The sequence below is a fragment of the Hyperoodon ampullatus genome (genome assembly GCF_949752795.1).
Source record: "Hyperoodon ampullatus genome assembly, chromosome: 2".
Classification (NCBI taxonomy): domain Eukaryota; kingdom Metazoa; phylum Chordata; class Mammalia; order Artiodactyla; family Ziphiidae; genus Hyperoodon; species Hyperoodon ampullatus.
In genome coordinates, this window is record NC_136915.1 from 189685893 (window position 1) to 189713860 (window position 27968).

The 27968-nt window shown below is 39.3% G+C and overlaps 1 protein-coding gene across 2 annotated transcripts in view; it reads right to left on the reverse strand.

The window, feature by feature from the left end:
• Positions 1 to 24665, reverse strand: part of UCHL5 (ubiquitin C-terminal hydrolase L5) — a 51118-nt gene extending 26453 nt beyond the window's left edge. For both annotated transcript variants that reach the window (XM_079698100.1, XM_079698099.1), the window contains exons 1-6: positions 24586 to 24665; positions 15985 to 16048; positions 14204 to 14309; positions 1608 to 1733; positions 1464 to 1525; positions 1261 to 1391 (exon numbers count right to left, since the gene is read on the reverse strand). In XM_079698100.1, coding sequence (XP_079554226.1) covers positions 1261 to 1391; positions 1464 to 1525; positions 1608 to 1733; positions 14204 to 14309; positions 15985 to 16048; positions 24586 to 24661 — 565 coding nt within the window. In that variant the 5' untranslated portion in view covers positions 24662 to 24665. The remainder of the gene's footprint in view (positions 1 to 1260; positions 1392 to 1463; positions 1526 to 1607; positions 1734 to 14203; positions 14310 to 15984; positions 16049 to 24585) is intronic.
• Between the last annotated feature and the right edge of the window lie 3303 nt (positions 24666 to 27968).

Here is a 27968-nt window from a genome sequence, read left to right on the forward strand (position 1 = left end):
AACTATGTTAAGCTCCAACTCTTACTTTCTTAGTAATGGTAAGGGGAAAGAGTATCATCATAATTTGCGTTTCCACATTGTTGCATCACTTAGTGGTGCTAAACAAATGTTTGAGAAAATAATGAACTAGGGAATTATTTCATTAACACTCACGACTCTGTGAGATACGGATAACTACCTTCATTTTACAGACGATGAGACAGAGGACTAAAAAAAACCAGCTCACATATTAGTGACAAAATAAGGATTCAATCCTCTTCTGACTCCCCACTATCATAACTACAGAAAAAAAAATGAAATCCACACACAATGCAAAACCAATTTTATCCAGTTTTTTAATCCTCTTTTTTACCTAAATTTTAGTATAGCCACCAGTTGTATAGCAAAACTGGCTGTTCTGTTTTATATTTTACTTCCTTTATAACTCATGGATCTAATGAATAGAGAATGGCTGACCAGATAGAAGCCAAGAGAAAAAAATGCAGTGATCAGATCAACCCCCAAACCAGAGAAAATCAGCTTCTACAGAATTAAAAGAACATTCTATTAATTTTCTTTAAGAAACATAGAAAAATAAATATTTTTAAACATGTAAATCTGCATTAGATGAAGTATTAGCTCTAGACATGGGCATGGTCAATAAGAACAAGCAAAATGAAAGTGTTATTTTTTTTTAATCTGAAAGTATAAAGTTTTATGGACAGCAGATAACATTAGATTCCATTAAAACAGGTTACACTGCACTTAAACCTAATTTTAAGAAAAAGAAAAAGAAAACTTAATGAGGTAAAAATAAGGAGTTAAAATTCTTTTGTGGGTCTATTAGTTCATTACTAGATCAGAACCACCTCAACCTCAATAACCATTTATCATTAGCTCAAGGTAGGAGATGGGGTGGGATCAGGACAAATCCACACTTTGGCACAAAGGACAGCACATTAATGCACTAGTTACATAGAAAAAAGTAGTTTTTAAAAGTTAACTGAAAAATTAAAAATAAATTATGTAATCTATGGGTTAAAAAAACTTTTCTTGTAGGAAAAAAACTAAAGGTCCCAATGCAACTACAGTAGTCAACATGTCCTAACTCCTGTTACTTAATTTCATAAAGTACTGAAGAGCTTAAAGCCTGCATGGCATCACACCTCACAGTCACCTCCCCTTTCTAAACTTAAGCAGGACTAGGGCTAAACCAAAGGTGAACATCCAATCTTTTTTTCCTTATGAAAAGTGAAATACCAGGAATAGTAACCACATTACCTAAATCAATCGGTCCTTCTCTTAATCCATCTAATTCATACAGCCTTCCATTAACAGGAACATAACTGACAAAGTGAAAAGCATCTTCTTCTTTTGCTGATGTCTTTGCGTCAAATTCAAACATTTGCTGTCTACAGCAAAGAAAAAAACAGTGAGGGACAAAAAAACAGAGACAGTATTTATTTCACATAAAGTATCTTTACCTGGCGAAACTGTTGTGTACTTGTCGAATCACATCCGAATTACTCAATGCCAAACCTTTCATCTGAAATAAGTTTTAAGAATAGCCTATTAAAATAAGAACCACCACAAACAGGGCATTTTAGGAATAATACGACTGTACTCACAGCTGCATCAAAGCTTTGTGAAAATTCTTTAAACTCTGATAATGTGTCTCCTAAATGGACATCTTGATGGGTACAGTTCAATAACACACTTACTATGGCTTGAGTAGCACAAGCATTATTAATTACCTATAAAATATGAAAGCAAAAACATTATCAATTTGTTAAAAAAATAGCTTTTAACTGGTGATGATGACCCCCAAAATATGAAAAAAAGTTTCCAAATTTTATTTCATATAGTCTTAGCATAAACATAATAAACATGATCAATTCCCAATCTAATTTATTTTCAGGAATTTGATGCAATTCTGGAGCTGAAGATTCTAGGAAATCAAATAAATTAAATGAACTCATATCAGTGAAACCAATCCAGTTAAGGTAACAAAGCCAATCTTTCCTGGTCTAAAACATATATCTAATTAAACCAAAAGAGCTTGTCCTTCCCTCTTATTCACTTCCTCCTATGCTCATTTCTACCTATAAAAATTCAACCCATATTTCAGTATCCAATGCAAGCTCCAACTCACCGATGTGGCTCTTAAAGAACTTATCCAACAACTCGTATTACTTTCTTCCCTCATTTGAATTCCTAAAAACGTGTATATACTGTCTACATATTTTTCAATTCAATCTTTATAGTGCTGTCATCTAGCTATTAACTGTTTATTTAACAAGTTATGTGGACCTTACATTCTAGTGAGAGGAGAGAACATTTAGATAGCACTTACTATGTGTGGGTAATTTTCTAGGCACTTCACATGTATTAATACTTTTAATCCTGTCAATCAACAGCCTATGAAGAAGGAGTAATATTATCCTCATTTTACATTTGTGGAAGCTGAGGCACAAAGAGGTTAAGTAGCTTGCCCAAAGGGCACAGAGCTAAGCAAGAGGCAGGTGATCTGGTTCTAGAATTTTGTGTACTTAGCCACAACATGAGGCTGGCTCTGTACACGTATGTGGTCTCTCCAACAAGATTATAACCTACTTATGGACAAGGGCTCTGCCACACTCCCTACAGCACCTACACAGGGCTGAGATCACAGAGGTGGAAAGAGCTTCAGATGATCACTTCGAACACCAGCAAGGTTAACTGTAGAGTTAAATTAAACTTGATAAATGATTTTTTATAATATAGTTTAGTCCTATTGCTATATTTCATTACAATATTATAATTAAGTACCATTTTCCAAAAATGCTAATTCACTTATGGTCTTACAATTTGGTAAATTATTTCTATCTTGCCTGATTTCAAAAGAAAATTTTTCCATTATCTTCCCTCATTAACTCTTATACTCCTATACTTTTCTTTGCCAGACTTTTGAAGTCTTGTGAGTACCCACCAGTTCTTACATTTTTGACTGCAGTATGTTTGAGGAGTTCCTTGATAAGGCTGCTTTCTCCATTAGAGAACACTGTCTTACTCCCAATTCTCAAACAGTGATACCACCACATTCTTGTAATTCCTCTTACAGTATTTTGTACTCAAAACTATCTTATGATTGACGATTAAGGAAAAGTAACAGGAGATCTAGAATCCAATTAACATTGCTGCTGATTTCTTTTAATATGTATTCTGAGTCACAGTTCTTTAGTAAATAAACTTGGATGAAAATTTTTAATGATTAAAGGAGACATCATAAGGGTCGTTAACTAAGATAAGACTTAGTGCTCCCTTATCTTGGGCCAAAATTATCTGGAGATGGGTTGGTAGAAGCGAAGTTAGCAGAAGTTAAAATTTATACTCATTCACACATCCTTTCAAAATGATGACACATTAAAGATATAATATGTACCCAATTCTAGGCTAGATGCTGAGGCTATGGCAGAGAATACTATCAAACATTCCTATGATCTAAGGACTTCAAGTCTGTAACCTACCACTTTAGGAATTTTTTTTTTTCAAACTCATCAAATTGTACACACTAAACATGTGCAGTTTTTTGTATACCAATTGTATTTCAATAAACCTGTTTTCTTTTTTAAAGGAAAAAAAAGAAAAAAATCTCATGGTTACTGATACTTCTCTTCCGGTGTTAATAAGGATTTACACTGTCCACGATTTATTACAGCTCATTTTGCATATGTGTGAAGAACAGTCATTATGGTGTGCATCAGTGTAAACATACCTCTTCAGGTTTTTAAATGAGTTAAGTGCCACCAAGTGGTTATGTTATAAATAGCACAGTGGTCCCCTTATCCTTGGGGGATATCTTCCAAGACCCCCAATGGATGCCTCAAACATGGATAGTACCAACTCCTATATATATCATGTTTTTTCCTATACTAACAGGCTGGTAGCACACATGAGGGACAAAGGGATGCATCCCACGTGGGACAGTGAAGGACAGAATGAGATTTCATCACACTATTCAGAATGGCACACAATTTAAAACTTATGGTTTATTTCTGGAATTTTCCATTTAATATTTCAGCCAGAGTTGACTGAAACCATGGAAAGTAAAACAGCAGGTAAGGGGGGAATACCGCACAGAATTACCAAAAAAAAAAAATTTAAGACATTAAAAAGTGCACAGCCATTCATTCGTTCAAATATTTATTACTGAGAACTCACTGTGTGCTAGACATTGTGATAAATGCTGAATATACAGTGAACAAGAGACATGTGGTCCTTGTCCTCGTGAAACACTTAAAAAACACCTATATACATCCATTTGGGAGAATTTTAACTTCATCTTTCTTCACAAAAAATTATTGCAGTATAAATTATATATATAGTCCCCAACGAGAAGGGGGCGAACAAGGAACAAATTGAGACGAGACGTTCAAGAGACAATGAGCACACTGGTATGTACTAGTGTGCTTGTAATCAGAGTCATTGGTTACCTCATAAATCAGTGCCTTTAGGCAATTAGGAGTTCACGCTAGGAGTAAGAGATTTTTAATAGGAAATAACAGTAAATACAGTGATTCAGAAAGTTCAGTTTAAGACAATTTACAGGAGAGATTGAAGGTGGCTAAAAACAAACAAGATCCCACTGGGTAGCTACTCTAATGCTAGTATGAAATAATAAAGGGCAATAGATTAATGGAGCAGGATCCATTAAAAGCAGGGTCACCCAAATATGCGAGTCAGAATTCTAGGAGACAGGAATATAACTAAAAATAAAATAAGATTAAAAAGAATAAGGGGATAGTAATAACCATATAAAACAATTTTGTAAATTTAAGCTAAAATGCAGAAATTAAAAAAAAAAATCTTACCAGAACTAAGTCAAGAAAAAATAAGTAGCCCAAATAAGTCTTTTAGCTATTAAATTGAAGTGGTAGTTAAAAATATACTCACAAAGAAAATACCAGGCACAGATGGTTTTATAGGCCAATTCTATCAAAATTTGAAGAAACAGACCATCTCAACTTTAGATGGTCTAAATTGTCCAAATTCTTCAGGACAATAAGAAAAAGAGGAAAATCCAACTCAATTCATGAAGCAAGCACAACCCTAATACTAAAACTATTCAAAGCCATTACAAGAAAGGAAAATTAAGGCCATTTCATTCATAAATATAGATGTAAAAATTCTAAACAAATATTACTGAATTAAATTCAACAGTGCATAAAAAGAGAATATGGGCTTACCTCAGATATGGAAGAATGACCAACTGGGCTTATCTCAGATATGGAAGAATGATTTAATATTAGAAAAATTCATAAACATAACTAACCATATTAACCTATTAAGAGGGAAAATAAACATGATCATCTCAATAGATGCAGAAAAGCATTTGAAAAAACTTAATCCTTCCATAATAAGGACACTTGCTAAATTATTAAAAGAATGTCCTTACCTGAACATTAAGAAAAAACAATCTGAAATGGGAAATGGGAAAAGCATTCCCTTTAAAATCACAATGATTTTACTGGAGGTATTAACCAGTCAATAAGATAAGAAAAATAAATTAGAGACATAAGGATTCAAAATGAGGAGACAAAACTGCTTTGTTTGACGTAGTAATTTAGATAGAACCCCCCCAAAACAACAAATAACAGAGATAATAGAGGTTAGTAAGATGGCTAAATATAATATTAAGACATAAGAATGAATTACATTTTTTATACCAGCAACAAACACCTAGAAAATGTAACTGAAGAAAAGATGATTTATAATTATAACAAAGAGATCAAGGAATTAAGATAAATCTAATAAAAGATGTAAAACCTCTATAGAGAAAATTATGCAACATACTAAAGATAATAAAACCATATCTAAAAATAAACAGATAAATAAAAGCAGATCTAAATAGAGATACATACTACGTTCATGACTTAGTATCATGAAGATATAAATTCTCCCCAAATTGATACATATATTCAATGCTATTCCAGTCAAAATTCCAAAATAATTTTTCATACAACTTGATAAGATGACATTGAAATTTATATGAAGAACATAGGGTCAAGAATAGCAAGGATATTTTTGAAAAAGAGGAGGGAGAAGAGACATGACCTATTAGATATAAGAACTTACGAAGAAGTGAAAGGAATTAAGACAGTGTGGTATTGGCAGAGAGACAGACAAATTGATCAGTAGAGTCCAGAAAACACACACACACACACACACACACACACACACACACACGGAGCTATGGTATACAACAGAGGTGGCATGTCCGATAAATAGGGAAAATAATGGATGTTCAATAAATGAGGTTAGAAAAAAAGGGTGATCCACATGGAAAAAGATAAAATTGAACCCCTGCCTCAAATAACATACCAAAATCCAACTCCCAATGAATTATGGACATAGATATCAAAAATTAAAATTTAAATGCATAGGTAAATATCTTTTACAAATTCAGATAGACAACAATTTCTTAAACAAGACGCAAAAAAGCATTGGCTCTAAAATACAAAATTTGGGCTTCCCTGGTGGCGCAGTGGTTAAGAATCTGCCTGCCAATGCAGGGGACACGGGTTCGAGCCCTGGTCTGGGAAGATCCCACATACTATGGAGCAACTAAGCCCGTGCGCCACAGCTACTGAGCCTGCGCTCTAGAGCCCACGAGCCACAACTACTGAAGCCCGAGCACCTAGAGCCTGTGCTCTGCAACAAGAGAAGCCACTGCAATGAGAAGCCTGTGCACTGCAACAAAGAGTAGCCCCCACTCACAGCAACAAGAGAAAGCCAGTGCACAGCAATGAAGACCCAACGCAGCCAAAAATAATACATAATAAAATAAAATTATAAAAATAAATAAATAAATAAACAAAACACAAAATTCTATTCATCAAAAGACACCCAGAAAAGGTAAAACAATAAGGTGCCAACTTGGAGAAGCAGTATCATGAAGATATAAACAACGCCTACAAATCAAAAAGTACAGTTAGTCCTACAGAAAAATAATTTAAGAATTTCACAGAAGAAACACATATGGCCACTAAGTACATCAACACCCTTTCAACATGATTAGTGCCCAGGGAGATGTAAACTAAGACCATAATGAAGTACCATTTTAGAATGAGCTGGCTGGCAAAAATCAAAAAGGCCTCTGGCGCAATGGTTGAGAATCTGCCTGCCAATGCAGGGGACATGGGTTTGAGCCCTGGTCTGGGAAGATCCCACATGCCGCAGAGCAACTAAGTCCGTGCGCCACAACTATTGAGCCTGCGCTCTAGAGCCCGCAAACCACAACTACTGAGCCTGCAAGCCACAACTACTGAAGCCCACGTGCCTAGAGCCCATGATCCAGAACAAGAGAGGCCACTGCAATGAAGAGCAGCCCCCGCTCGCCACAACTAGAGAAAGCCTGCATGCAGCAACGAAGACCCAACAACGAAGACCCAATGCAGCCATAAATAAATAAATTAATTAATTAATTTTTTTTAAAAAAAGGCCTGACAATACCACATATTGGAGTATGTGGCTACACAGTAACTCAGATATTGCTAGTAGGGGTGTAAACTGGAGTATCTACTTCCGAAAGCACTTTGATATTTCCTCCTAAAGTTACATTTACGTATCAGAAGAAGCACTGTTGTACTTCTACATATGTACCAGGAGAAATTTGCAGAAATACAACAGGAGACATATAAAAATGTATGTAGCCACACAGTTTACAGTAATGCAAATGAAAACTCAAATGCCAATCTACAAAGAGTAAACACTTACTCTTCATGCACATTCGTGCAATTATTATTGTACAGCATGCAAAATAAGTTAACTATTATGATAAACAACTAGTGGATAAATCTTAAAATATTAAGTCAAAAAAGTTAGTCTCCCAAAACTACAAAGAGAATGATACTTTTTATCAAGTTAAAATTTTATATACACACAGCCCTTTTAGGATTAGAAAAAATACAGAAAGTGGAAAGCAAGGAAACGATATACAGAATTCCACATGCAGGTTCCTTGGATGAAGGGAGGGAGGATGAGAGCTATGTGGGACAATGGGTGTAACACAAGGAAATGATAGATGACGTTTGTCTAGGCGGTGAGTTCTTAGGTGCTTACTACATTACTTAGTCACCAAATAAGTAAACAAATAAATACAAGGAGGACATGAGCGTGTGTCATCAGTCAAGAATTATCATAATTCCACGCTGTGTACCTGAAGATCAATTTTTTAAAAAGGAAAAAAGGAAGACACACTCATCATCACTGACCTGTCCCCTTCCTTCATCACGTCTGATCATTACACATTAAAGGTGCTACTTACTCTACCTCCTGAGTATTAATCACATCTGTTCACATCTATCACTACTAACAGTCTTTTACCTGCTTTTGCATGGACTTCTACAAAAGCCTCCTAACTGATATGTAGTCTCATATCCTACACCACTCCCTCCTCCTCAAACACATTCCCCACACTGTAGCCAAAGTGATCTCTTCTAGATGAAAATCTGATCATGTCACCCTTCTTAAAACACCTCAATAACCTTCTACTGCTCTTAGGATACAGACGAAAGGCTCAAGCATGCTCTGCCTCTGTCCACATCTTGGCAGGAAGTGGAGAGTTATTCTCTAATATCCACCTTCTCCCTCTTCCAGATGGACAGAGGACCCAACTTTTATCTGGGTCCATGTCCACCTGGAATGAGGAGAGCTTCCCCCTCTGCTGCTAAGTACAGCCATGTGACTGAGTTCTGGACAAAGAGAAGAAAGCATGTAACATGAGCAAGTTCTAGAAAACGTCCGTAAAAAGAGAGGAGTGTGTTGTCCGCTTCTACTGTCTTGAATGTGGAATTGAGATAGAACGGCTGAAACTCCAACAATCATCTCAGACCATGAAGTAACCTTTGGAATAGAAAGCACACACAAAGGAACAGAACAAAAGAGCCTGCCATCTTGACGTGCTCCACGGAGAATGAGAAAGAGAAAAACGTGTGTTTCTTATAAACCATTGTTTCTCTATACCTAATCGTACTGAGCCCTGACTACCACACTGCTTGCTCAGCTTCATCATCTCATACCACCCTGCCTGTGCTGTCTCTAGTCCAGCTACACTGGCCTTCCTGTAATAGTACATTTTACTAGCCTTATTCCCTTTTACTATAAAGCTGTTAGTAATCTGGGATGATCCTCAACCTCTTTCCCCCAGGTAATACCTACTTAACCTTTAGATTTCAGCTGAAATGTCACTTACTCAGAGAAGCTTTCTCAGATCTCCCTGAAGAGGTCAGTCTCATTTTTATGTGTGCAGTGAAGAATCTAGTCTTGCCCTAAGAGAGGCCTGGCCTTTGCCCTTGGCTCCTGGGAGGTGATCTCTAAGCTCTTGAGAAGCCATGCCTCACAAAAGTGTCTTTGTTTACCTGGGGGCTGTGGGCCACACAGATAGTCTCACGGTGTGACTTAGGGTGGGTTCTGTGTCGACAGTATCATCTCAGCCTCCAGGGTGGGACAGTATCATCTCAGCCTCCAGGGTGGCTGGAGACTGAGGGCCAATAAAAACTCGATACCAAGGATCGGCTGAGATGGCCTGAGTGGCAGCACTCTGCACACCGTCACACATTACCACCAGTCAAGTTACAGCGCTGGCTTTGACTCCCCCGGCGAAGACCACAAGCAGCTTTCCTGGACTCCGCCCTGCGTGTCTCTTCCCTTGGCTGAATTTAATCTGTGTCCTTTCACTGTAATGAACTGTGTAACTATCAGAGATTTTGGTGAGGTCTATGAGTTTTTCTAACAAATTACAGAACCTGAGGGTGGTCTTGGGGACTCCCCAAACTTGCAAGTATCAGAAGTGAGGGTGGTTTGTGGTACCCAAAACTCTGTAGTTGGTGTCCGAAGGGAGGGTAGTCTTAATAGATTATTTTTGAACTTCACAATACGGTTCTCATTTCACTCCATGCGGCACTTATTGCCACTGTAATTTTGTATTTCACTGATTAATACCAATCTCCTCCACTAAGCTGTGAACACCCTTGAGGAGAGGGCTCCTGACTGTTTATCATTCCCCGAGCACCTGGCACAGTGTCTGACACATGGCAGACACTCAATCATTCTTTCCTGAAAGACTGAACAGGTGGAGTCACACAAACCTAGTACCAATGACCTAAAGCAATAAATCAGACAGACCTTAGCTTTCTCATCAGTGAAAAAGTAACAAGACAACAATGTTTTGCAGAGAAGCATTACCAAAAGGGTCATTCCTGGATCCTTATACACAAATTGTAAAAGACACCTTTTCTAGATATTTTGTTAATCAATGATCCACACATATGCACACTTCCAATTAGAGCATATGATTAGCATAAGACAGGCAGTATTACCTCTCTAAAATGATGCAATTCCATCCATAAATACCAAAACTATGTATTTAGTTAATCTGTATGACATTATCACAAATAAATATAATTTTAATTAAATGTTTTAAATATCTGAAAATATTCCTCAGAGTCCAGAGACCCTGGATTGGAAATATTTACTATAAGCTCTTGAAGCCTAGAACCAAGGATTATATATTTATGTAATATATACTATAAAATTTCTAGCATAGGCTCATAGGAGGCATACACTAAAAAGACTGATAGATATTATTGTTGAATTACTGATCAGTTTAACAGAAACTGTTGGCATAATATAGTATAAAAAATACAATATAATTGGGAAATCACTAATCTGGCGTATTAATAAACATGGCAGGAATAATGTAATACAAATAAAACATTAAATTATAGTAAGGTAGAAATGTAATACAGAACTAGAAAAGTATCAAGGGACTCTAGAAATTATAAATTCATACTCCAGTATCATTTTCTTTTCTTTGTAGAGTACTTTCTTATACCTTAAAAATACCTAGGCCTCTATAAGTCAGTCATTGTTAGTGTCTTAGTGAATCCTAGTGTTCTTTAACTGTAATATTCTTTCTACATTTATCAGATACCTACTATGTGTCAGGGATTATACATGAAAACTCCTGGGTTTACAATTTAGTATGGAAGAAATATAATTAAATACACACACATATATATATGGAAAAAATCTTGAAAAATATAAACTGTTTGAAGTGGTTATCTCTGAAGCAGGGATTATAATGGACTTGTATTTTCTACATTGTACATTTATAATGCTTACATTTTATATCATGGGTATAGATTCTTATATACCTTAAAAAAACTGTCTTTAAAAGGAGAAAAATCACCTGAAGGACCAAACTATCTGTCCCCTACTTATTCTCTACTACCTAGATCTTGAAAATCAAACAGTGATTATAATTATTATAGTACAATGATAAATATTACAATTTATAAATGGATTATTTGTGTTAGAGAAATAATTGGAATCTCAAAATGTTCATCATTAAGAAATTTAGTTAAATAAATTATAGGATGCTTATACTAAGAATACTTTTAAAAGAGGTGGTGTTGTGATAAGGTTAAGTGTATGGACTTCAAGGCAACAGTGCCTGGGTTTGCACCCAGCTCTCCCACTGCCTAGCTACATAACTTGGGCAAGTTTCTTAACCTCTCTGGGACTCAGTTTCCACATCTGTGAAATGACGAGGAACCTGTAAAACCACATAGGGTCATTGTGAGGATCAGTTACTACAAATAAATTAATACTAAAAAATAATACATATAAAAGTACCTTATAAGCCTTCAATATGTTAGCTAATACTGTTATGTGCACTGAAAGTCAAACTTTTATCATTAAGTGAAGAAAAATGCAAAATATTTTGCACAACAGTCCAACTTCAGTAAAAAAAAAAAAAAAAAAAAAGATTAAAAAATGTGTTAACAAGTGAATAGAAAATGTGGGAGGCAGTATGGCAGGTGGAACCACCAATCTGGGCTTTAGACCTGGGTTTAAATTCTGGATCCACCATGTACTAGCTGTGTGACCTCAGGCAAGTAAGTTAATTTTTCTAGGCCTCAATTTCTTCATCTGTGAAATGAGGGTAACATCTCATAGGGCCGTTGCAAGGGTTAAATAACTAATATATCTAAAGCACAATATCTGGCACACAACAAACATGGTAAATGTGGGCTGTTGTTGGTACTGCTATGGTGATAGTTGTTACCAATAAGACGACACATGCCTGCCTTATCCACCATTACATCCCTAGGACCTAAAACAATGCCCAGCACAAAGGAGGTGCTCAACAACTACTCGTTGATTAAATGAATGAGTCAAACTGTTAGAAGGGGTTAGTAGACATGGGTGTGGGAGCACAGGGATGTTCACTCATCACTATATATTTCTGTAACTTAAGATACTTTAAGTACACAATGATAATGTTTTCCTAACCCTTGAAGTAAAGCAAAAAAACTCTAATTTCTCTAAAAACACTCAATTTTTAAAAGTTGGGGGGAAAATGGAAAGAAGTAATAAAATAAGAGAAAAAGGAAAAACAAGTTACTAAGTGGAATAGTAAACGTTTGATTTAAAGGGCAGTAATGAGAATTAGCAGTTTTATTGTTTCCACCTTCCTAAAGGTTAATGAGATTATCTTAAGCAATTTTTTGAGTCTCAGAAATAAGTGCAATTTTCAAACAAATGCGATCATATTTAGCTTAGATTTTATACATTAATCAAACCTCTTTCATCATTCTCTTTTTCAGCTTTTCCAAACAATGGACTCCAAAATATGGAGGCATCTAATAATGTTGGTTAAACATTTCACTGTATACTCCAGAACAGCAGTTCTCAAAGTGGGGTCTATGTAACCCTGGGAATTCCTAAGACCCTTTTCAAGGGGTTTGTGAGCTCAAAATTGTTTCCATAATAATTCCAAAACAGTTTTTGCTTTTTTCCCCTGCTTTCTTATTTACACTGTAACACAACAGCAATCGAGGGTAAAACTGCTGGTATTTTAGCATATACCTAGGCAGTGGCATTGAACTGTTTCACTGACACACATGAGTAATTTAAAAAATTAACAAAACAAAAACCAGTTTTAGTGAAGAATGACTTTGATAAAGCAGTAAAATTTTTATTACATTTTGACCTCAGAGTACAAGTGGTTGAGTGAAACAGGTGGTACAAATAAAGCACTTCAGCTGCAAACCAGAACATGCCAGTTGATTCCATGAAAGGCATTAGTGCAATTGTTTGAATTGTCAGCTAAGTTGGCTGCTTTTTTCTTAGAACATCATTTTTTACTTGAAAGGACATACAGCAGACAAATACGGTTGTTCAGACGGTATCTGGCAGACATTTTCTTGAAAATGAGTGAAATGAGTCTGTCACTTCAAGGAAAACATCTGATAGTATTTGTTGCCCTTCATAAGACTTGAATTCTCAAGTGAAAATTAGAATTTTGTAAGATTCAGATCCATAGATCCACCACTGTGAGTTTAAAAGTTTCAGGATACTTATCAATTCTCCTAATGATACAGATGCTGATATTAACAAATGTGACTTGTTGATAACATATGTAATCATGTGTCAACATATAGAAAATCTGCCTAAGTCGGTAAACTTTCAAAATGACCAATGCATAATGTTATAAGATCCTCCAAGAGTAAAAGATCCTTTTGAAGAGCAAGATAAACCAAAGGATTTTTATATATCAAAGTACAAAGTTCATTAATATGATCTCAGATTTCACACTGCAACCAATCTTTAGGAGAGGAACATTTCTGGAGTTTTGATATAACATCAAAGAATATCCATAATTTCCTGGAAAAGAAATTAACATACTTCTCCCTCTCCACTACACATATGTGTGAGACTAAATCATATACTTCAACCAAAAACAAAACAAAATGAAAACACTGCAACAGACTGAATAAAGAAGCTGATAGGAGAATCCAGCTGTGTGCTTAATATTAAGCCAGACATTAAAGATATTTACAAAAATGTAAAATAATGCACTCACTACTCTTTTGCTTTGGTAAAGATATTTACACTTCATTAAAAAAATACATTATCATTAACATGTAGTGAATTTATTGTTACTTTTAAAGCAATTAATAAATATTTTAAATGTCTCAGTTTTAATGTCTAAATGATAAATACTAATAAATATAACCCATATAAACAGAAGGTCTTTGGGGATCTCAATAATTTTTAAGAATGTGAAGGAGTCCTAGGACCGAGAAGTTTGAGAACTACTACACTAGAGACATAGGTGGAAGAGTGCTGTTTGTAAAGAGGGTTGCTCTTGAGACTCCACAGTATCCAAGGACCATACCTGCTTGGCAAAAAAAATCGTGTCAAGTCTGGAGTCCTGAACCACAGAGCCTGCTGGTTCTTCTCCTGGCTGCCACTTGAAAAGAAAAATCAACCCATGAACTGGCCTACAAAACGAAAAAATATGAATTAGTGACACCAAACCTTGCTTCTTTTAACACACTGTCAATATGTTAAGTTTTGGTCATTTACTTAACAAATACAATGCAAATGAAGTAAATTTGAGAAATTTTTTAAAGATTTCTATTGCTGTTCATAGTTACTAGAATGTTGCCCAAGACATGGCTAACAAAATTTTTAAAAAATACATCAATTAAAATGGAATTATAATGAAAGGAATAATCTCAAATCTGTGCATTATTCAATTCTACCTTATATTACCTCACTTAAAAACAGAAAGAACATAGCAAAACTAGAAGAAGCTGTTAACCCTAGACTGAATTCTGATATACATGTTCACATAGGATGTTTACAGATAAATGGCTGCTAGCATAAATACTATGAAATATAGTATGTCGCCTTCATATAATTATTGGATGCATGAGCAACCGTCACACTACAGTATGACTGGATGTTGCATCTCACACATAATGAAATCACCACCTCCCCAAAGGAAGGGTTGTTGCCCACAAACCGTTAAATCACCACTTTAGGATTCTCTCCAGTCTATCTTTCACCACTGCCTTCCATGCAACAAAAATCTTTCCTATTCCTTAAAGGCAGGTCAAATGATGCATCTTTAATTAACCTTGCCTGATCATCCAGCCAGAATTTCTCTCTTATTCCATCTAAAATGACTGCTCACTTTGTGGGGAAGAAGAAAATAGGGGGGAGGGAACTGTCTCCTTACTATAAAAAACATATCCCTACAGTCCCCATTCCAGGACCTAAGAATGCTCCCCACAGTGAAAACTCCTTAGCCCTCCACTTGCAATCCAGGGTCAATGCCTGGAGGTTGGGGGTTAAGGAGAGGCCCAGAGAAATCAGAAGGACAGAGTAAGAGGAAGGTACTTCCTGGCATCAACATTTGGAATCTGAACTGTAACCTCCCCAAGAAGCAATGTAATAATGTATAAAAAAAAGTTCTGGGACTTCCCTGGTGGCGCAGTGGTTGAGAGTCCGCCTGCCAATGCAGCGGACACGGGTTCAAGCCCTGGTCCGGGAAGATCCCACATGCCATGGAGCAACTAAGTCCGTGCACCGCAACTACTGAGCCTGTGCTCTAGAGCCCATGAGCCACAACTACTGAACCCACGCACCTAGAGACCATGCTCTGCAACGAGAAGCCACCGCAATAAGAAGCCCGCGCACCACAACGAAGGGTGGCCCCCGCTCACCGCAACTAGAGAAAGCCTGCGTGCAGCATGAAGACCCAACACAGCCAAAAATAAATTATTTTTTTTAAGTTCTGAATTACTATTAATACACATTATCTGTCAAATATAGTTTTGTAGACTGGCCTATTATTCATGTGTTTTATATTAAAATGTGTTCCATGTTCTAACAGTATTGATCTATAACTGAAAGTTGTAAAAAAATCAACTTATCAGTACTTTGTTGATATGGAATTACACAGACTTAGTTTTGAATCCCTTGCAAATTACTTACCTATGAGCCTCAGGTTCTTGGTTATAAAATGGGAATAATACCTACCTCACACAATTGAAAAAAATCTTAAAGGAGATAATGTGTTCAGCCTAAGGTAACCCAAGTAAAATAAACTCATGAAACTTTGCTTAAGTATAGACATATTACTTTTAACATAAGTAAAAACATACTTACTTTAATTTTTCAAAATTCTCAGGCTCTAAACTCCATATTTCTTCTACTTGGGCTCCTCGGCAACCTGAAATAAGAAATTATTTCTTCAGAAGACAAAATAACTCATTTTTTTTCCTTCGCCATTAAATAAAATATTAACTGAAAGAAAAGCACATTTGGGGGCGATAAGACATGACAAATTAAAATGGTAAAACTGATAAAGCTCACAGTCAAATCCTAGTCCTACCTTTACTATTTCCTAATTATTACAGTGGGAGTATATTCCTTTGACAACTTTAAAAAGTTTCAAGATTTATTTTCACTGGAACACCACCCCATGGCTACTTCCCAGTCTCTCTCAATCTCTGGCTCCTCTTCATCCACTCCCTTCACTCAGCTGCTATGCTTCCACAGCTCTGCCCACAACCCCCTTTTTTCCTTACTGTACACTTTATTTTTAAAGTGGTAATAGGCGCTTCCCTGGTGGCGCAGTGGCTGAGAATCCGCCCGCCAATGCAGGGGACACGGGCTCAAGCCCTGGTCCGGGAAGATCCCACATGCCGTGGAGCAACTAAGCTCGTGTGCCACAACTACTGAGCCTGCGCTCTAGAGCCCACAAGCCACAACTACTGAAGCCCGCGTGCCTAGAGCCCGTGCTCCGCAACAAGAGAAGCCACCGCAATGAGAAGCCCGCGCACCGCAACGAAGAGTAGCCCCCGCTCGCTGCAACTAGAGAAAGCCCGCACACAGCAACAAAGACCCAACGCAGCCAAAAATAAATAATAAAATAAAATAAATTAAAAAATAAATAAAGTGGTAATAAATAGCTACCACTTAACAGTGAATTTCAGAACACTATTTAGTTCTGACCCTTTTCCTAAATTCCAATTCTATATTTTAAAAATTTAATATCAACTACATCAGAGTCCCCCCAATATGTTCTACAACAGTGGTTCTCAACCAGGATGATTTTTTTTATGCCTCTGCACCCCCCACCCCCACCAGGGAACATCTCAAAATGTCTGAAGACATTTTTACTGTCACGACTGTCACTTGGGGGGTGGGGAGGTAGCATTTAGTAGGTAGAGGCCAGAGATACTGAACATCTTACATTGCACAGAATAGCCCCTGACAACACAGAATTATCTGCCCCAAAGTGTCAAGACAAAATGAATTATCGGGCCCAAAGTGTCTAATCCCTGCAAGGCAAGCCAAGAGTACCAAGGTCGAGAACTGTGCTCTAGTAGTTCATATGGTGGTAGTGGTGTACTGGTTAAGAGCCTGGCCTCCAAACTGCCAAGGTTTGAACCATGGCTCCTCCATTTACTGGCTACATGACCACTGAAGCTCTCTGTTCCCCATACTCATAGAGCTGTTGTGAGAAATAAATGAGATAACTTACTATCTCATAAGGTAATTTATTATGCATGAGATACATTTAATACAATGCCTCGGCACACTTTAAGGATCCATTAAATGTCAGGTAGCATTATGATCACAACAGAAAAAAACAGCCGTATTTACCAGTAACTGCAATGTGTAAAGTGCTTTGAATGCATTTTCTCTAATCCCTGCAAGGAAAGTATTATATGGAAGAGGTTTAGGGATGTTAGGTGTCTTATCTAAATTCACTAAAACTAATATATGCCAAAAAGTTAATTAAAACCCATGTCTGGTTCCAAAGTCTGAGCACTTTCTATTGTTCCAGATTATTTTCAAGTGAGTGCTGGAGAAGCCTTTAGATCACATGCAAAAATCTGTGGTTTAAAAAAAAAAAATACTGGACCAACCAACTATGTGACTTTGGGCATTCATACCATTCAGTACCTCAATTTGCTCTGCTCAGCAAATATCTATTAGCTCCCACCCAAGCATTAAAGATACAGGTACAAGGAGAGTTACTTCGTTATTTGCAGTAGAGAAGAACTAGAAACAACCTGAATGTCTAGAACAGGTTGCTAGACGTCCACATACATTAAGTTGGGAAAAAAAGCTTGTTTAAGTGTGAACCTGTATTTATACGTGTATCAAGAAAGGGCACAAAAGAACACTAATGCGCTTGTTAACACTGGTTATGCTATTGGAAATCAACTGTAAAAAGGCCAAACGTTAAAACATTGCACATATCATACAAAAACACAACAAAAGCCACTGAATTAAAAGAGCCCCAAAATCTTCTGCAAAGGTATAATTTCAAGTGGTGACACTGTTTAAATAGCCTTATGTTAGACACATACACATCTCTGTGTAAGGAAAACATAGTACTTAACTGTTAGCATCTATCTCCTTATATACATTCAATTCTAATAATCCCCTTGTGTACATTCAATTTCAAATAATGCATGGAATAATGGAAAGAGAAATAAGCAATGATTCAAGAGAACTGGGCTGTAATCCTAGCACTGCCTTTAAGTTCTTTACCTTGAGTGAGAACATGTCTTTGAGCCTCACTTTCCTCATGTTTAAAACAAGAATACTACCTGCTTCATCCAATCCACACAATTCTTGTGAGGTATATGTTCTCAAATACCAAACACAAAGAATCACCATGCTGATTCCTCTAATATATATTAAGTAAAAAGTTGAGTGGGGTGGGGGGTAGGCTTTAAAAAGTCAACGATTCACTGGTATTTAACAAATACATTCAGCCCTCTGTATCCAACGGGTTCTGGGTCCGCGGAATCAACCAACCACAGGTTGAAAGTATGTGCCAAGCATGGTATTAGGCCCTAGCAAGGACAGGAAATAATAAACTATTTTAACAACACTTAAGAACTTCAACCTAGTAGGAAACAAGCTCATATAACTCAAAGGCAGTGCAGTCTGCATATTTTGCATATAAAAGGTACACGGGATGCCTTCTGGAAGTTAAGAGGTAGCCAACTATCCTTGCCGATCAGAAAAAACCTTAATGTATAGTTAAACTGGGGGACTTCCCTGGCGGTCCAGTGGGTAAGACTCCCTGCTTCCAACGCAAGGGGCTCGGGTTTGAACCCTAGTCAGGGAATTAAGAACCCACATGCCGCGCGGCCAAAAAAATTAAATAAATAATTTTAAAATAGTTGAACTGGGTCTTAAATAGGACGACCAAATAATCTGTCAAACCAGAACACTGCTTTTATTAAATTGATTTTACTTAATAGGACATTAAATAAATTTTTAAATTAAAATGTTTTAAAATATTTATATCATGACTAACACATCTGTATTATAGTACTGGTGGCTCCATAAAACAGTCTATTCAAAAACCAATTCTAAAAATAATTTTCTTAACGATATACCTGGAGTCTTTCTCCCCAAGAAAAATACTCTGGTGAGGCTCTCCCAATCTGTTGCCAGTGCCTTAAATTTAGTTGACTGGTAGGGATGCTATCTTGCAACACACAGTTCTGACAACATTGATTGCCAGTCCCCTAACCGTATCAACAGGTCTACCAGAAGCAGCAGGTGTGGGCCCAGCTTCTGCACCTCCCATGAAAAACAGCCCTTGATATCTTCCCCAACCCCATTTTCAGTTATTTCATGGCACAGACAAATGTCATTTAGCCGGTGATGTGACCAAATAGGAAAAACCGCATTGTCAGCTCTTAGGCAATCTCTCCAAAAATGAGGACTAGACTCAATTATGTGAAATGAACAGGGAGCCCTAAGTTGGAGGCACTGTTAACTTGTACCCCTAATAAGAAGGTTCCATTTTGGAGGCCCCAACGTTTATAATCAACACTTGCTTCCAAGCGTACCATGTGCTCATAACTATACTTTTATTTCTTGTGTGAATGCCTATACTTTTAATTAATGCCAGGCATTAACTCGCCTCCCTCCCCAAAACAAGGTGACATGCACCTTACAAGTGTCTGAAACAGACTTTCACGTAAAGGAAACACCACATTGGCTCTAAGTCACTCAGATCTGCCTCAGCTCAGGGGCCTGAGTTGTTGTGGGTGATGGAATTCTTCTAGACTTCTTCCCTGCAGACCCAGGCAGAGTCTGCGCAATCACGAATACACCCTGCTACACCTGAGTTAATGCCTTAAGCTAAGAGGAAAGGTTGATACAAAGACTTGAAAAAGTCACCTGGCTCCCTAACAAAAACACTCCAAGAGATAAATTAAACAGATTTGGTACCAGCCCTGCAGGTCAGGTCAGATTAATCAGAGTAGCTGAGGGAATGGCATATTTGGTATAGAAAGAAAGGATGGGTTTTGTTGGTTGACAATTCTCAATGGGTTTCTACTGTTACTGCTTGTCTTCTGAGAGGAATTACTATATTTGTTCAAAACTGTCTTTTCAAGGATGTCAAAATAGTAAACAGGGGCCTCCCCGGTGGCGCAGTGGTTGGGAGTCCGCCTGCCGATGCAGGGGATACGGGTTCGTGCCCCGGTCTGGGAGGATCCCATATGCCGCGGAGCGGCTGGGCCCGTGGGCCATGGCTGCTGAGCCTGCGCGTCCGGAGCCTGTGCTCCGCAACGGGAGAGGCCACAGCGGTGAGAGGCCCGCGTACCACAAAAAAAAAAAAAAAAAAAAAAAAAAAATAGTAAACAGACTTGAAAGGTAGAGATGTTTTCTCCCTCTGGGGCAGAGGGAAGACTTACTGCTGTCTATAATAATAGTATCTCCCTAGAGCTAAAGGTTGAGCAAGTTTGCTAGCAGCCTCTTTTAACATTGGGAGCTCCCTAAGGTTGGGGGTTTCTCAGCTATGACAGAAACTCATGCATACAGCATCTACCTCCACTTCTATGGACTTAAAGGACAAGGGAACCAATGCAAACATGAATCTCCTGTTGCCTACTGTGCCAAGAGTAATACAATCCTTTAGCTGTAAAGCTGAAGTTGTCAGCCAGCATCTATAAAATAGTGGCAGGCCCATTTGTCAGCTGGCAAGCAGGGTAAAATCTAACATTTCATAATTCTTTAACAGATGCTGGATTTTCTCAAATGCTTTTTGCAATTATTGAGATAATCTAATCGTATGGTTTTTCTTGTTTAGTTTAATATGGTGTAAATCTCAAATGTTAAAACCAACCCGGAATTCCTGGGATAGACCCCTCTCAGTCATGATATATTGTTTATTTAATATATTATTGGATTTGATTTGCTAATATTTTGTTTAGAACTTCTGCATCTATGTTGATGATGGCTATGGGTCTGCAGTTTCCTTTTCTTACAATGCCTTTGTCTGGTTTGGGTGTTAGGATAATGCTGACCTTCATAAAATGAGTTGGGGAGTACTTCCTCCTCTCCAATGTCTTTGGAAAAGCTTGTGTAGAAATGGTATTACTTATCCCTTAAATACTTGACAGAATTTATTAGTGAAGCCATTTTGGCTAGAGTTTTCTTTGTGGGAAAATTTTAAATTACAATTTCAATTTCTTTAATACACATAAGGCTATACCGTTTATTTATTACCCCTTGAGTGAACTTTGGTAATTTGCGTCTTTAAAGGAATCTGGACTTGTCATCCAAGTTGTCAAATTTACTCGCATAAATATTAAAATATTCACTTATCCTTTTAATATCTGTAGAATCTGGGACTTCCCTGGTGGTGCAGTGGTTAAGAATCCACCTGCCAACGCAGGGGACATGGGTTCGATCCGTGGTCCAGGAAGATCCCACGTGCCACCGAGCAACTAAGCCCGTGAGCCACAACTACTGAGCCCACGTGCCACAACTACTGAAGCCCTCACGCCCAGAGCCTGTGCTCCGCAACAAGAGAAGCCACTGCAATGAGAAGCCTGCGCACTGCAACAAAGAGTAGCCCACACTCGCCGCAACTAGAGAAAGCCCACACGCAGCAACGAAGACCCAATGCAGCAAAAAAAAACTATTTAATTTTTTTTTAAATCTGTAGAATCTGTAGTGATATCATCTCTCTTATTCCTGATACTGGTCATCCTTCTCCTCTCTTTCTCCTGATCGGTCTGACTAGAGATTTATGCATTTTATTGATCTTTGAGAAACCAGCTTTTGGTTTCATTGACTTTCTCCACTATTTTTCTCTTTTCTGTTTTACTAATTTCAACTCTGATCTCTATTACTTCCTTTTATCTGCTTACTTTAGGTTTAATTTACTCATCTTTTTCTAGTTTCTTGAAAGGAAAGCTGAGGTCACTGATTTGTTGTAGTAAATCTAGTCCCTGTTACTCTATCTTGGCTGGAAGCAGAAATATACAGCCTCTATTTTTAATTAGTAGACTATCCTAGTTTGTTTTGCTGCATTTATGAATTATGTATGCATTGTACCAATTAAAAGTATATTTCTGGTCCATCAGTTTCTTAATTTAATAAGAACTTTGTTTTACCATGACGTTATATTCCACCAAAAATTTTATTTAATATATTCACTGAACTCACAAATAATTTCCCCTTCAATGAAGAAACTAAAATCTACAATAGCATTCATAATACAATAAGATGTTTCACTTTTGAAAGAATAAACTTCCAAAGGTTTTTTTTTTTTTTTTTTTTTTGCAGTACGCGGGCCTCTCACTGCTGTGGCCTCTCCCGTTGCGGAGCACAGGCTCCGGACACGCAGGCTCAGCGGCCACGGCCCACGGGCCCAGCCGCTCCGCGGCATGTGGGATCTTCCCGGACCGGGGCACGAACCCGTGTCCCCTGCATCGGCAGGCGGACTCTCAACCACTGCGCCACCAGGGAAGCCCGCAAAGGTTTTTTAAATCCATGAACTGAATGAGGAAAAAAGAAAATGACTGGAATAAACTCAGCCTCTTTGAAGCATCTGATGGTGATATACAACTACCATCATTTAACTTTTTGCAAAGTTCTTCTTCTGCTAATTAAACCAGTCTAATAACTATAGTTTCAGTTTTCATTTGCACGGGTACAGAAGGTGCAGTGCCATGGCAGTCTCTTATGCATGCTTTTATTTAAATCATTTTCAATTCCAAGTTTTCTGCACGTATGAAATTGGAGCAAAAGCTGTTAACAGAATGGACTAATTTTAAAATAAACAAATTTGCCTGATACAACGTTTCTTAAGGTTAACTCTAACATGTCATAATAGTTAAGGTTTTGAAGGTAAAGTTTACGGCTAAAACCTGCAGACATCTCAAACGCAGTGTATGTCCAAAGCTGAACCCACTTTCTTGTCCATCAAGCCTACTCTTCTCTTGTACTTGTACTTCACCAGTCTCCCAAGCTAGAAACTAGAGTCACTGTCACCTCTTTTTCCCTACATCCCAGCAGGTAACAGTCCTGTGGATTTAAATATACCAAAAATTACTGAATCTACCTCCTGCTCTCCAAATCACTACTTTATGTGTGGAGCCAATCATCTTAAATTCTGACCATTTTAAGAGGCTTCTAGCTTCTCTTACTTCATTCCAATCTACCCTGCACACTACAAGTAGTAAATCTTTTTAAATTATAAAAATATCATTTCAGCCTTGAGATATCTTTGACAGTTCAGTCCCCAGGGACTACAGGGCAATCCACACTACACAACATGACACACAATCTGGCCTGTTTATCTTTTCAGTTTCGGATTGAAATACTCCTGAAGTCTGTTACATTATGTTTTAGTCACTTTCCCAGCTGTTCCCTAACTCGTATACTTTACCACCGCTACTGTTTATGCCTTTCCTTCTGCCTGTGCTCTTCCACGACCTGTGTGTACCTACTCTAATGTAGCAATTAATACGCCATATTATAATTTGCTTGTCAGTTCTTTAAAACAGCAGTCATGCTTTATTCACATTAAAAATATCCAAACCCTACCAATGTGTCAGACATAGCAGGTAAACAATATGTGCCCGATACATGATATCCAAACAGTCAGCTACTTACAACAAACAGTTATCTATATCAATGTTGAATTTCCACCTCAAGTACAAGTTTTAACATAAGAGCTAAAATTAATACTTGAGAAAATGTAACAGATAAAAATAAACTTACTGCCAAAGAAGAGCTGCAGGGACAGGGAAGGCTACAAAGTCAAACATGTCGGTTACTTAGGACCAGAGATAAGGAACAGAGTCAGAAAGAAATTAGAGGCAAGCATGTGGCCTCTGGAGCACTAGCTAGAGAAAGCACACTTCCCCGGAGGCCACAAAACGAGCAGAACGAGCGAGGTGGTCCGTGTGTCCCACGCGGCCAGCCTGTGCGGACGATCGCAGGGCTGGTCACACACTCGAGGGGTTCTGCTCCGAATAACTCGAATGTCAGGTTCCGGGGCGGCTTGGGCCTTGGACACCCCACCCTTGACAAGGCGCACCCGACTTTTCCTGTAGCACCGATGGCCTGAGACACGTACCTGGGCACCCCTGCCCGGAATGGGGGCGCCCCGTGGTGGAAAGGGAAGAATCGGTACGTAAAGGGGGGTGTGGGAACCGGGGCGGGGGCTCAGGTCAGCGAAGCTAGTACTGGAGCGCCGAGTCCCGGAGACACGCTCCTGCCCTCGCCGTGTGGCTCTCAGATCACCACGGAAACGCGACTGGCCGGGACCAAGGAGGGACCGGAGCCCTGCCTTTCCCCCTCCCCGACTCCAGGGTTAGAGAGTCGCCTCCCTTCAGACGCTGGGCGGCGGCGGCCGCAGGGAAGCACTCCGTGCCCACCTCAGGCCTCCTCCCGTGACCCCCGGCCCAGGACGGTCCCCTTGGCTCTCACCGAATCCTTTAATGAGCTCGGTGAAGACCCCGGGGTCGCTTTCCATGAGGCACCACTCCCCAGCATTGCCCGTCATGGCCCCGGCCACACGCCGCCCCGCTCCACCTCCGGCTCCGGCACCACCCCCCCCAATCCAGCCGCCTCAGGCCACTGAGCTCTGCAAACCCGCCGCTGGCTCGTCAACCTCACGTCACCCCGCCTACTTCCCGACAGCCTCCGGGCGCCGTCACCTGCAGCGCGACAGAGCGCGGGAGGACGCTCTAGCCACCCAAGAGACGGCGAAACTCTTTCTGGGCCGCGCAGGACCCGGAGCCGATTCAGAGGGGCCAGGGCCGCCGAGAAAGGGCGGGATTTGGGGCGCCGGAGGAGGGAACATCCGGGACTCTCGCCAGTCTGGGCGGGGGCGGGGCAGCCCGGGGGGCGGGGCTCGTTCCCGGGAGCCGAACCGGGAGACCCGGGCGGCGGAGTCGGAGCAGGCGTCACCCCTCAGGCTGACGCGCGTCGTTTTTCGGCGGCGTGGCGCAGCGCTTCTCCCGGTGGCGCGGCGGCTTCGGAGGGTCGGCCGCCGGGCACAGGTGAGGACACCGCGGGCGGCCGGCTGGCCGGGGCCCTTTGTGCGGTCTGAGCGGCGCCGGGGACGCGCAAGGTCCGGCCGGTCCTCCGTGGCCCTCACCCCGCATCCCCGCGGCCGCGGCCGGAGCAGATGCTGCGCCGACCCGTCTCCCGCCCCGCCTCCGTGCCCTGCCGGCCTGGGTGGCTGGACCGACACCTCTGCTGGGCCGGGCCCCTCCCGAAGCCGGGATCGCTCCCGCTTGTACTTGCGGAGCTTCCCGCAGGCCGGCGTCCCAGGGGCCCGCTTTCCTCCTCCCCCTCCGTCTCCTCCTCCTTTTCCTCCTCCCGCCGCTGCTGCGCCGAGAGGCGTTGCCCGGCCTCTGGGCTTCGGGAAGGAGGATCTTTGTGAGAAGACCGAGGACGAATTTGTCCTGGAGGGAATGACGAGGGACAGGAGAAGACCCGTCCTGTCGTCGGTGGGGCTGATAGACAAGTGTAAAGGGGCGCGATGCTTCCAAGGCACATGAGGTTGAAAAATGCAGTGTGTTAATCTGAAAATATCTGTAATGGTCCTAAGACCAAAAGATGTGTTAAACCAAAAATGGCTGTCTTCACTAAATCACGAAACCTCATTCACCAGGCCCTTGCAGAATAGTAATGTTAAAACTAAAATCTTTCAGAGTAGTAGTGTTTATGCATCACTCTTTAAAGCTCTGACTTCCAAGAAGGGCCCTTGGCTTCCAGAAAGAAAAAAAAAAAAAAAAAGCTTTACTTAGTAAAACTCGGATTCTTTGCTTCTCAAGCAGGAGGACCTGTGCCCTGGAAAAAGGGAACCTTGTCCTGCAGGACTGTGTGAAGCTACGAAATAAACATACATTTTACTGAGAAAAACAGCGGTACAGCTTTTATATGAAAACAACCGTGGTTATATTATGGAGTAGAAGCCAAAATTTATGTCAGGGGTTAGATTAAAAAAAAATTTTTTTTTTTGGAAACTTTCTTGAAGTTTGTCCCTGGGAGACTGTGTCTTCAAGCTGGTGGGGGGCGGGAGAGGTATCTGTTCTGTTAAATATACTTAAATGGGAAAGTCTGTGAGGCACAGGAGTCTAGCCTTATCTCCTTATGAACGATGCCTAGAATGAGTGTCATCAGAGCCCAAAGCTGTTTGCAGGAATTTGCCGTATTTTCTTAATCTGCAGTATTGCTGTGAACTTGAAAATGTTTTTGGTGCTAAGTAACTATTGAATACATCAGAACTAACATTTGATACCCAACTGAACATGGTGCCTATTGTAGAAAGACCAAACTGAAAGTTTAGCCCTTGAAACAACTTATAAGTAATCAGAATGGGAGGGGTGTGTGTGTCAAATTTCTTTAATTATGTTGTTAACATTTAATCCTAAGAGGTCACCTAAAGATCCAGATTGCTGAGTTTTTGAGAAAAATGAGAAGGTCTGGCAATATGAGGCCCAAACTACATGACGACCAGTTGGCTGAAAGGTGTGTGCCTTCAGGATGTCATGCTGTCATGTCTGCTCCAGTTCCTTGCCACTTTTTATTGCATCACCCTTGACTTGATTCGCTCATGTCCATTTACCAGTCTGAGTGATACAGCTATCTGAATTTGTGACCCCCGTGTTTGCAGTATTGTTTCTTTCAAACTGTCTTGTTCTCATAGATGTAAGTCAGCTTTGACTCCATTTAAAAAGGAATAAGCTGCAAACTTGTTTGACCTCTTGGGATGAAAGGGAGCCTTTTCAAGTGACAAATGATCAGGAGACTTGGGAAAGGTATTTAGATGTGTACATTCAAGAAGAATGTAGGAATCCTTAGAAGTAATATATTATTAGCACTGTTAAACCTTACTATAGATGTTCTAGTTCCAGCGAATAAGAAGCAGAACTAGTGCTATTGCGTACTGTGTATTACTGCCATTCACTGGTTTTGCATTCAAAATTAGGGAAAAGAGAAGTGGGCAATGTATAAAATATCCACAACCAATTTCAGAGTGTGGCCCTGCTTTTAATGATATTGTGATCTGTTTGATTTCCTCTCAAAGTTTTGATTTATAGACGTTTAATACAACTTTAGCTGTATTACATTTCCTTGGAGGGGTGTTGCTTTAAGAGCACCGAATAGGTCAGGCCAACTGAAAGAAGAATTAACTATCTTTTGTTTGTTTGTTAATCTGGATTTACAACACTTGATTATTCAGGAGTGGATTAACTGATGACCAGGCTTTGACCTCACTCACTGCCCAACTGCCTTCTAAACCACTGACACTGGAGCTTAAGCTTTGAGAAGGGGGATGATAACATTTGGGGAAGGAAGAAATTAAGGTCCTGTATATGTATGTCTGTGTGTATCTCAAATTTCTTTCTAAAGACAAATATAAAAAATGTAGGGTTAAATATCACTTAAATGCTTATCTATTTAAATAACTTTCCAAATATATTTCACCTAGCCAATTTAAAATTTTTTTTAATAACAGATTTTTGAGATAGAATTCACACTTCACATTCAGTGGGTTTTAGTATATTCACAGAGCTGTGTAACCATCACCACTATCTAATTTCAGAACATTTTCATCACCCCTAAAGAAACCCCTTATCTCTTTGGAGAACAATCTAGCAGGCCCTCAAAAGGTTAAATATAGAGATATTATATGACGCAACATTTTACATTCCACTAGCAGTATATGAAGGTCCTAATTTCTCCAAATCCTTACCAACACTTATTATTGTCATTTTGATTATTGCCATTCTACTAGGTGTGAAGTGGTATCTCATTGCAGTTTTGATTTGCATTTCCCTGATGACCAATGATATTCA